At 43.7% G+C, this 12,085-nt stretch overlaps 1 protein-coding gene across 4 annotated transcripts in view; it reads left to right on the top strand.

Moving 5' to 3' along the window:
* The window catches only part of USP (UDP-sugar pyrophosphorylase), a 160,749-nt gene that overhangs the window by 95,430 nt on the left and 53,234 nt on the right, over positions 1–12,085 (top strand). For all 4 annotated transcript variants that reach the window (XM_087687714.1, XM_087687713.1, XM_087687716.1 and 1 more), the window contains exon 11: positions 8,408–8,525. In XM_087687714.1, the coding sequence (XP_087543840.1) occupies positions 8,408–8,525 (118 nt within the window). The remainder of the gene's footprint in view (positions 1–8,407; positions 8,526–12,085) is intronic.

The following is a 12,085-nucleotide window of genomic DNA, read 5'->3' on the forward strand; positions in this document are numbered from 1 at the left end:
TCTGCCTTGCCATAAAAGCCTACTCAAAGGCTATAACATCCACACCATTGTTCTTTCTTGTTTGCTCCTCCTCTAAGAGCAAACTGACTAGCTGAAGGAAACTAAATGGCTTTGGGGCAATCCTCATGGTGAGGTTCAAGGCCGTATGAAAGGCCAAGTACGAGGGTGGCAATGAATTCAAGGTAGTAGATATCAACTGTGCATCTAAGTAATATTCATCTGCATTCATAAGCTGGTCATGCAAGTCTTGAATTTTATTTAGATGATCTTGCATAGAATCACCCTCATCCATCATCACTGTCTCAAGCTCTTTCTTCAAGAAAGAGATGCACGTTTCATTCTTTCTAGCAAACATCTGCTCTAAGGTCAGCCAGGCTTTTTGTGAAGAAGCTATAGACTAAATGTGAGGGATGATAGGCCGTTGAACTGCCAATACAATCAGTGAAAAAGTCTGTGCATTCCGTGTATCCCATGCTTTTTGTGTTGCTAATCTCTAGGGAAGTGGCTGAGCTAGAGCAGGTTGAACACGCTGAGTTGCCTGTTGTCCATGTCCTCCTCCTGAAGGAGTAGTAGGAGCCACAACTCTGGGCTTATCTTCTTCACCACTGACATAATCCCAAAGTTTCTTTGCAATCAACACATTCTTCATCATGAAGGACTAGAGGGAATAGTTGTCACCATCCAACCTATCCTCCTTGGATGCGTAAGTAAATACATCACCTCCCTGATTTGCCATGATAAATGATGCTGATTAGAGAGCAAAAGAGCAATGTCTCAAGCTGGACCAACCTAGAAATCTCAAAATTTCTAGAAATTACAGCAAGTACTTTATTGTAATTAGCAAATTGAAGCACACTTTGTCAAAACTGTCTGAAATGCACACTATCCAAGGTGCAATAAATGTTCAGCAGCACTGGAGATGCAAAAGCCTCAAAATTTATTGTCCCAAAATGCACAAAATCAGCCTATTTTAGATTGAACCTTTATACATGTGCCAATGTCTGTTCAATACCCAAAAGCCCCAAAATTTTTAAACCACTTCCCAAGTTATATCTGCAGATACACTCGGGCAAAATCCCTTTGCTGTAATTCAAAATTTTGAATTAAAAAATGAGTGAAAAGGACCCCGTATTTGATCCAAGTGCAAAAAGAACCCTGTTGCCATTGGAGCTCCAAAAGGAACACCAAGGAAATAGAGTTTCTACTGCAAGAAAAATGAACAACCATCTCTTTCATCTTTTATAATCACAACAAAGAAAACAACGCCAAGAAAAAGAAATCTTCACGCAGCTTCATAGAAACAATTCTTCCATGGCTTTAACTTCAACAAGTTTGACCATTCTCTTCACGTTCTTCATAGAACAAGATTGACCATTCTCTTCATGTTCTTCATAGAATTCATGAACCAACAAAGAGAACACAAGAGAAACACCACTTTGAATGGAAATAAGATCACATATGGTTCATCTTCATTGTTTTCATAGTTTTCTCTCACAATCTCTCATAGATAGATACATTGTTTGACATAGAATTGGCTATCTCTGACTCTCTATCTCTCTCTCAATCAATAGTACATTATCTCCTCACTATAATACTCAATAATCACTCATAACATTCCTTTGGTTGTGGATACCCCTTCCAAAAGGTGTGTTTGATATGAAAGGTCACCAGAGCCACTACAGTAACTCTTCATAGCTCATCACTGTCACTGCACTCCACTCTTTTCTTGAGTCTTTAGCAGCTACTTCCACTTCCTTGAGCTCTTTTGAACTTACATTCACCTCTTTTCAAGGCTAGAAAACTTTCCTAAAGTCACACATACATTCCACAGAATACTTATAGAGGCATACAGAACAGAGCAAAACAGAAATAGAGGCTTTACAAAAGCTCAACAGAGGGTTATAGAAGGTCAATAAAAAACATCAGAACCTCATAACTTATACTAAAATCATTCTAAACTATCAAAAATCATTCAATGAGTTTTCAAACATTCTCAACTTTCATCAATCATTAATCCATACTTTATACAGAAGAAAATAGGATAAAATAGAAGCTATCAAAAAGCATCAGAACGTCACAGCGCCTCATATCTCTAGTAGAAATCATCATGAGCTTCCAAAACATAATCAATCTCATCCAGAACAGTCTTAAACACTTCCAAAACAACCAATCATCACTCAAAATCCATCAAAAATCAACCATTCAAGCCTCGGAAACAGCAAAAATCAATAAAAAAAACCAAGTCAATTCAGCATTCAATAGCCATCTTCTAGTGGTGGTGGGCAAAAGGGCTCCTTACATGATGCAAGTGTCCATACAAGACTTCAGAGGCAGGCAATTGTGAAGGCAACTAGGGAACTCACATGCTTATTTATTCAGTGTGCTATCCCTTTCAATGTGGCTACCACACATCAATGAAATAAGACAATCAGGGCAGTGAGCCGCATAGGGTGTGAGTGGAAAGGCCCATCTGTGAATGTATTACACACACGAGAGCTTTGAAAGGAGAAAGCATCCATATAGGCTTGATTGGAGCCCTTGAAGGAGACATGGGCGAAATATGGATACACAATATTATGAAATGAGTGGTTAGATATATGCCAAAGAAATGTTTACAATGTTTTTAGTATCTTCATGTAAAGGCACCATGTTCATTAAGGCCATTGATGCCTCTGCCTTAGATTTTACCATCACGAGAGCTTTCATTTGGGAGCACATACGACAGGTCATCGTGGACATAGAAGCTCAAAATGTGGTGCAGGTGGTGACAGATAATGGAAGCAATTGTGTGTCTATGGGACATATGCTTGAGGAGGAGTTTCCTTGTATAGTATAGACTCCATGTGCATCTCGTTGCCTTGACTTGCTTATTGAAGATATTGGGAAAATATCTTAGGTGGATGACATTTTCAAAACGGTGAGAAGCATGGTAAGATTTTGAAGAAGATGCCATCCGTCACAAGCATCTTTCGAGTCAATAGCACACTTGAGCTATTGAAGCTGTCTACCACTAGATTTTCTTATATATCTATTGTATTGGAGAGGTTGAGATGGGTATGTCCAAATTTGATATGGACCATTGTATGTGCTAGGAATGGCTCATATGAAGTGAGAGAGAGAGTTTCCAAAGGCTCTTGCTTTTAGGTGCAATATTTTAAATGAGAGTTGGTGGGTTAAGGCAAAGACATTTGTGAAAAGTCTCACTCCTATTTACACTGTATTGTGCATCATTGATACGGAGGGGAGTACTTTGGGCCTTCTACATGAGTATATGGATAAGATTGGCGAGGCCTTGCTTCGCAATAGCTTTTTGCCCCAAGGCAAGTAAGTTCTTGTTTAACTTTTACACATGTAATTATTTGGTGTTAACGACTCCTTGATGATTGATCATTATTCCAAGTTCTAAGTTTTTAACGTATTTGATCTATGATCCATCATCCTTCGCTCTGAAGGGTTGATGAGATTCGTGCAATGTGGAATGCACGATGGGATCGGTTCCAGAAACCAATCCATATTATTACACATATCTTGCATCCCCTTTGGCGCAGTGAGGAGCAGTACACTAGCGAGGAGTTAGAGAAGGGCTTCATGAAGTATATCATCCGTCTCACAGGGGATGATATAGATATGATGAGGAGAGTAGAGGATGATTTATTGGCATTTCGCAATCATTCTCTTAATTTTGACTGATCCACAACTAGGCTTCGAGAGACATAGCTTCAGCCTTGGGAGAAATAAGGCAATTCTGCTTCTACTTTGGCATGTGATTGGTAATTTTTATATTTTGGATCTTGATTATCTAATACATTATGCAACCTAGGTAACATGTTCCATGATCTATTGCCCACTCAAATGTTGATTTTGTGGTTTGCATATTAGCAATTGCCAATTACTTAATCTCAATCTCTTAAATTTGAATAGAAATGCATTGCGATTCGGGTCCTCTCACAAGATTATAGTTCAGGACTTGCTGAGAGGAATTGAAGCAGATGGGCCCTCTTCCACGCCAAAAAGAGAAACGAGCTCACAAGTGTCCAGCTGGAGCCTTCAGTGTTTTGCCATTGTAATCTCTAGCTTCTTGAGATGACTGCTTTGTCCCTCGAGCCTTTATAGGTAAATTGGTAATGATTAGTATTATGTATAATTAAATTTTTTACCTTGATACTTGACGTTGCTTAAAAGTTGGATTGTAAATTGTAATATGTATAAACATTGAACATGTTGAATATTCTCTCATATGATATATCTTTGTCTCGTTCACTTTACAGGTGAATGTTGACAAGATTGATATAGAGAAGGTGCATGACATCCCGTAGATACCATAGAAGGAGCGAGATATCTACTCCATGCTCTATGAGGAGCTATCGGCACTAGTGCATGAGACTCATGCACAGAGGAGGGTTAGAGCAAGGGCCACACATGGTCATGCATCACAGGCAGAGTCAAAGTCAGAGCCAAAGTCTGAGACTGAGGCTACTTCATCAACTTCTCGATCGAGGTCCTCGAAGTTGAACCAGGAGATGGTGCATAGATTCTCAGAGTCCAAATGAGTCATGACTTGTGATATACACGAGTCAATTCTGCATTGCAAAGTCCAGAGACTACAGTTGCGAATTGTTCATTGATGTTGATACTTATTACTCACTAGTTACTAGAGTCTAGAGACTAGTATATAGTACTCATTGGACTTTGGAGTTTTGACAGATTATTCATATTACATAGTTATATGTATCATTGTATCTTAATTTCACTTATTATGCATCACTATTCTTGTTCCATTGTTCTTGATGTCAGTCTTCATTGCTCTTTAGATTATAGATAATTCATGAGTTATAAACTATAATTCACTTTGTTGCCTTAAGTTTTGAAAATTAAGTCTTAATTGTATTGAGCTGAAGTTTCAACCATTGAGTCTTGGCTTCTCAATCTTCATTCGTGAGTCATGACATGTGTAATGAATCATGATTTTAATCATATGACATGAAGACTTAAAGTTTTGTATGAAATTTAGGTACATATTGTTGTAGGCATTGATATATTTACATACCCACTTAATATTGCATTTATTTTAGTGTACAATCCAAAATGCCGTTTCCCTGTTTTCAAAATTTGGCCAAAACTACGGTTTTTCTTGTTTCCCATTTCCCCGTTTCCAAAACTCCCCCCTTTTATGCTCTGATGTCTCCTAGCATATACCCTCTCATGTGTCCTCTTCGCTATCTCTACTGTAGGATGAAGTGCGGGGAGGGGGTGTGGGGGGAGGAAGTACTCGAAGTACGCATCAAAGTCCTTTGTCTCCTTTTGTGTCTCCTCACCCTCCTCACCCTGTTGGCTATTAGGTACCTGAGACAGAATCAACTTTGGGATTACCACTTGGTGAGGTGGAAGTCTAGGAGACTAGTGTGTCTCTAGCCTGCTGCATCTCTTGAGTCACTATTGGTATCATTGCCTTTGTGGGTGGTGTCGCATCTATCTATGGTGCTTCTTTAATGTGTTGTGGAATATCTAGCTCTGGATAACTAGGGTACTGGTTGTGGAAGTCGGAGTTTGGGATGGCACTGTATGGGTTGGTGGTCTAAGGTCCGTGACTACTCTCCATTGTCCCTTTGCATGTCTTAGCTCCAAGTCTCTTTGCTCTTGCACTTGTCCTTTGTATGCACACTCTTGTTGTTGCTAGTGTTGTCTCATCCTTTGTCTAGCATTGCACTGTCTTTGGCACTATGGTCACTCCTTCATGCCTTGGGTCTACCACCTATCTCATCTATGAAGTAGGTCTGCGCTTGCGAGTCCTGAAACACTCTGTTACAAGATGTCGGATCATTTTACATGCGAAGCATTTGCCTGGAAGTCTTGTGTATGTGATAGGTTGGGTGACAAAACCCTCATGGATAGAGGGAAGGGGGTGGATAGAGGGAATTCTGATGGTCTAAGGAAGGGAATGTAAGGACTCTCTAGGAACAATAACTCGAAGTGATGGGTATCTACATGGGCCTTTCTTTACTGTGTCAGCAACAGTCCTCTCTCTTTGTATGACATGGTTGAATGCGCTGCTAGTCTCGGAGAGGTATGGCGTGAATGTACTCAATGAGGCTAGGAAACGAGATGGTAATGGCAATGCTATCTTCGAGTGATGGCAATGCTATCTTCGAGCGATGAGAAGTCCTGACCCGCGATCCATCTAAGTATGCCACTAATGATCTAATATTAAGCGGGCTGGTAGCAAGCATTGCCTCCATCTGCTTGCGGGCAAGCCAAACTGGAGCCTGAAACATCCCTTCCCCAGGGGTACTAGTTGTGTCACCCTGGCGGGATTGCCGGTAAGAACCGATTGGATGCAGTCCTTGAGAATGCGAATGGGTGGGTGATCTCCAACCAATTTGTAGACTAGAGAAGGTGCCTCAAGGGCCATCACTCTATCCCTAAGTCCCAGCTCTGTGTTCGGAGCGAAGTGAATCAGCCGGAAGGCATTGGCCGAGTGTGCATGGGGGGTTGCACTGGAGCTCCTTGGTGGTGGTGGTGGGGGACTGGCTGCAATCTCGTGTGATGCACTAGCTCCATGTGACTGTAGTGCTGGTTCTGACTGGACGATTGGTGCTGAGCTTTGCTTTGGTGATTGTGATGCCTGCAAGGGGGGTATGCCAAAGTAGGGGAGATGGATGCACAGCTTGAGCAAGGAACCGGATAAAGGCTGCGTGAGTGGATGAGGACACTGAGGATGCCATGTGTGAAGGAGGGGAGATGGTGACTGATTGCTGGCTTGTGGTGGCAGGTGAGGCAGGCTGTGGCTGAATTGACGGTGTCAGGCAGGGCACCTGTTTGAAGTAGGGGGCCTGCTTGAAACAAGGGGGCTGCTTCGAGTAGGGGGCTACTTCCCAGCTAACCCAAAGTTGACTGCCACCGACTGAACCTTGTGATGGCACTGAATCTGACATGGCAGCCGTTGCTTCAGCTGATGGCGGGTTGACTGACACAATAGCTCCCACAGCACCTTTGTAGGTCTGCTATAGGCTGTGTTTGCTGGTCCCTACACTGTTATTCTCAGTGTTTAGCTGCTGGGCGCCCTCTTGTCAACTTGCCATGAGGTGGCCCCTGCTGTCTGACCTGCATTGTCTGGCCGATGTTTCCTGCATTCTAATCCAGTGCAGTTTACTGTCTGTTCAGCTTGACAATGTCTGGCACATCTTCAGTCAGACCCCCACTGCATACCGGCGCAACCTCAGTCCAGAGTGTTCAGCACAGACCAGCTTGGCAACTCTGACATGAGTAGCATGATTCACCAATCTCGTGATGGGTTGTGGAGCCTTGAGCTCTACTCATTACCTATGAAATTGCCCATGAGCTCTTGCTTTTTTGGTTAGAACTCCCATGTTGCTCAACTTTTTCCCCTAATCATATTGCTTCACCAGTACTGAAGCATACTTCCATGTACTCATCTTATGTTGAGGATAATTCCATAGTTGGTTGCTTCTTGCTGATCGAAGAGGAGATTCTCAATCTAACGAGAAGCAATATCAATTCACTAATTTCTTGGTATCAGCATCTCCTACCTAATTCTATGGTTGGGAGAGTCTTGGGTGAATCTGGTAAAGGAAAAATAGACAAGTTTCTGCACATGCAAAAGGACGGGTTTTTTCATGGCATTATGGCTCTTGGGGTGCTCTAGTGTAGGACATGCGTACGTTAAGCATTGCAAAAGAGGCCTAGCACAGTTGAAGAAGACATAATAGTCCTTCAAGTGACTTAAGAATAACTTGGGCACTTGCTCTCATCACACACTTGCAATTTGTCAATTGGCTATTGGTGGTAGATGGTCATTTAGATTGCCAAGGATCATTTGAAAAATTGGTAACAAAAGAAGAAACAAAGCACTTACAAGCAACAATGACTCAGACACTTACTATCATCATAAAACCTTCATGGTCTTGGCTACTGATGGTTGATGGTTATTTAGAAATGACTTTGAAGGCTCATTTTAAAATTCAGTAAAATAATCACACTCAAAAGAAATGTACATCCAGGGTAGCAGTTTACTGTACACACATATTTGTAAGTGCATAGACAACATGCCAGTGTTCTTTAACTCTTCAATTAGGACCAATGGGTGGGTGACCACTTGATATTCACAATAGTCTCACATGCTGTTTGTGAAATATTGTCATAGTCACATCTAGCAAAAATTTATCAATTTCACTCCTCTATAGGTTGAGATGATAGATTCGTCAGGATACTGCATGTACTATGCACAATATTTGTTAAGTATTATCACTCTCAACAGCCATGTTTGACATCAAATAACATTGAGTTTCACTCACCTGTAGCTAGCTTCCTTTTAGTGTCATTCTGTATCAGTTACGGTGCCAGATTTATTTTGCTTTCGATTGGTCTTCATGTCTTGGTCTTGCTTCAGGCAATACCTGCTGCCTTGGGAGTAAGTGCTATGAAAGATTTGGATGTGAACTCTTTAGCTGTTCCTCGGAAAGCTAAGGAAGCCATTGGTGGCATTTGTCGGCTGAAACATGAAACTGGTAAAACCTCTGTAAACTTCTTGATTTTAAGCCTATATATATATTTTTTGCAAGTAAGCATAATTTTTAAATACATTGTGTAAAGTTATTTTTAAAATTTTTGGGAGCCAGGGTTGTTTATTTGGGTGAGGGAAGGCATTTAAGTAGATTTGGACCTTTAGATTCTTATTTGTTGAAGCTATCCACAACAAGCTTTGAAGTTTGTTTTACATAAAGTAATAAATTATTGGGAGTCTGATGAGCTGATATAAAGTTGACTTTGGAGAAGAATAATGTAAACACTAACAAGGAGGATACGTGGAATATCATTAAAGCTTTTATTGCTGCTTGAACTGGTTTTCTTTTTGTCATGTCCATTGTACTCTTGGCTTTCGACTGATAGAAGGAACATCGTTGATTTATGTGCTATATGTAGAATCACAGTAACATGAATGCAGTTTTTTTTTTTTGGTTGAAATTTTCATCTAACAATATTAGTCAAGATCAAAGAGGTACATGGGCTCAACAGTGTAGCTGGAGCAAAGAGAGACATTGAATATCTATAGGACACACTTGGGGCCATGAGCTTTGGAGAGCCCTCATAATGGCCTTCTGTGGTACAATTGAGACTATGATTGTGACCTGGGGGCAATAGTTCGGGCCATAGATAGAGGTCCAACATGTGGATATGGAGATCCTCAGGGAAGTTACTCCTTTCTCATTGGCAATCATTATTTGAGCAGGATTCCCACACTAGACATCTTGCAAGAAGAGTGGACTGAGGGGCATTGCCATAGATTGGAGCTGATTTGCTAATATTTTGGCTTGGTTCATTTGGATCATGAGCTACAATAAAAAAGGAGTTGCATCAAATATACATGATGTCTCTCAAAGTCCTCTGGTAGGGATGAGAGAAAAGGAGGAGGGATGTAGTACCATTGGGGGTGGCCATCCCCTCGCAATAAATGGATACTGAAATACCAAGCTCCATCAGAGAGGCATAGATTTTAGGGCTCTTTCTGCTGAACAACTAGCTCACGTGCCTTCTAGATGCACACCCTATGAGGCTCCCAATAAGCTGTGAGACCTGTAATCTTGATGTTGAGGGCTCTAGCACATGCCAACTAGGAAGGGTTTCTACACCTATCGCAGTGCTTGATTTGGCCTTGATGATGTAGATTTGTATCTCCGCCTTGTGAGCAGGTGACATGACTACAAGCAGAAAGTGCCCCAAGTAGTGCACCCTAGGCTTTGTTCCACCTGTTTAGAAGTATGCATGTTCCTTTTCACACTTATTGGTCCTTGCAAGAATGAAGATTTTGCTTTGCGGTTTGTAAGCACCATCATGGGTAATATTGACAAGCTCCATCCTACTACATCTGTGCCAACCAATCACACTCTACAAGTCCAGTGTGAGCAACTAGCCATTAGAAAGTAGGAGACCCTCCTCAACCCCCAACTGCCGTAAGGGTGCATCTTGAATGTCCATTTGAAAGGTTCTGTGATGCTCTACTCCGCCCAATGTCTACTATGAGTAGATGCCCAATCCTTGTTTGCTTTTTTTTGCAAGTAAAATGTGGTTGATTATATTACTCAAAAAAACTGATTATAACGGAGTGCTCGTGCTCAATAGACTTGCTGGAGCTGATGAAAGTCACAAATACATCATGTATACAAGCCTCTCAAGGCGGTCTGGGGGGGATGGGGGCAAGAAGCCATGGAGGGGGGGTGTATCGCCATCTGGGGTTGCTTGCCTGCATCACGAAAAACAGGTCTTGGCCACCCCAAGTGCGCATGAAATGACATCGGAGCTCTTGACGAGCCATGGACTTGCCCTGCACCTGATCCCATCAGCCGCAGAGGGAGTGGATGATGGAGATCCAGAGCTCTGCTAAGGTTGCCTGTACTGAAAGCCCCTCTCCGCCGAAAGCCTCTTGACACCGCGCCTTCCAGATATGCCAACCAGTAAGACTCCCTATGATCTCCCATACCTCAGAGCGGTTTGCTGTGGGCTCCAGTATGTGGCGGATGTGTAGAGCCTCCAAACCGACCACTGTGCACGACCCTGCCTCAATAATGAATATCGTGTCCTGCATCCCGGCCTCATATAGAAGGTGATGGCCCTGGCTGACCGCCTGCGAGCAGAAAGCTCCCCATGAGATACATCCAAGGCTTTTTTTTTGCAAGTAAAATGTGGCTGATTATATTACTAAAAAAAAAATTGATTACAACAGAGTGCTCATGCTCAACAGACTAACTGGAGCTGATGCAAAGTCACCAATACATCATGTATACAAGCCTCTCAAGGCGGTCTAGGGGGGATGGGGGCAAGAAGCCGGGGGGGGGGGGGGGGGGGGGGGGGGGGGGGGGTATATATCGCCAAATGGGGCTGCCTGCATGCATTACAAAGAACAGGCCCTGACCGCCCCAGGTACACATGAAGTGACCACGGAGCTTCTAACGAGCCCTGGACTTGCCCTACACCTGATCCCATCGGCCGCGGAGGGAATGGATGATGGAGGTCCATAGCTCTACTAAGGTCGCAAGTGTTGAAAGTCTCTCTCTGCCGAAAGCCACCTGGCATCGCGCCTTCCAAATATGCCTCCAAACCGACCATTGCGCATGAACCTGCCTCGATCATGAATATCGTGTCCTGCATCCCGGCCTCATACAAAAGGTGACGGCCCTGGCTGACTGCCTACCAACAGAAAGCTCCCCATGAAATACACCCAACGCTGGGCGCTATACGTCGAAGGATACGGCATGCTCCTCTCCACACGAGCTGCGCCTCCTCACAAGACCAAAGGCAGTGCTTTGGGGTTTCCAGAGGCTGCTGTGTGCAGCGCTTACAGCCTCCCTCCTTCTGCATCTGGGCAAGCCAACTTCCCACCGCCAAGCCTCCATGTGCCACTAGCCATAAAAAATACGACACCCTCCTTGGCCTCCAGCTATCCCATAGGTGGTGCCAGAAGGTCCGTCAGAAGGGCTCCATGATGCTGTGCTCCGCCCAGTGCCTGCTGCGTGATAGCGCCCAGTCCATATCCTCCTACATCAGTACATGTCTGCCAATCCTCGCAGTATACTCTAGGAACCTGGGTGGCTTTTTGGCGACCGCAGAGGCCGGCCATAGCCACTCTCCTGGATCCCACTCCAGCTCATCAAGTGGTCTACCCTCCCAGATCCAAAGGCGCCACTCCTTGAGCTCCTTCCAGAAAACATAGGGGTCGAGTCGCCAACTCTTCCCCTGAAGACCCACCACCCGAATCCTCCTCCATGAAAGGGTAGCAATCGCCTCATCCTGTTGCCCTCTGTCAAGGGCCAGACGTCCCCCCTCCTGAACGACGAAGAAGGTCCCCTGGGGGGCGCCACCCACTCTACCTGTCACCTGAAGAGGGATGCCTTTTGGAGAGAACCTAGTTGCCCATACCTCCCCAGCCTCTATCGGCTCTCGTATCGGGGGGGGGGGGAGCAAGCCACTCCGGAGATATTGCTGCGTCTATCTTTCTTCTCCTCAACTCCACTCCTCTCATGCACCCTGATACTCGCTGCATCACCTCCTTGTCCACCATCTTGTACACCTC

Source organism: Lygodium microphyllum, chromosome 11, assembly GCF_053477565.2.
Source record: "Lygodium microphyllum isolate KBCC chromosome 11, Lygodium_microphyllum_v1.1.10, whole genome shotgun sequence".
Classification (NCBI taxonomy): Eukaryota; Viridiplantae; Streptophyta; class Polypodiopsida; order Schizaeales; family Lygodiaceae; genus Lygodium; species Lygodium microphyllum.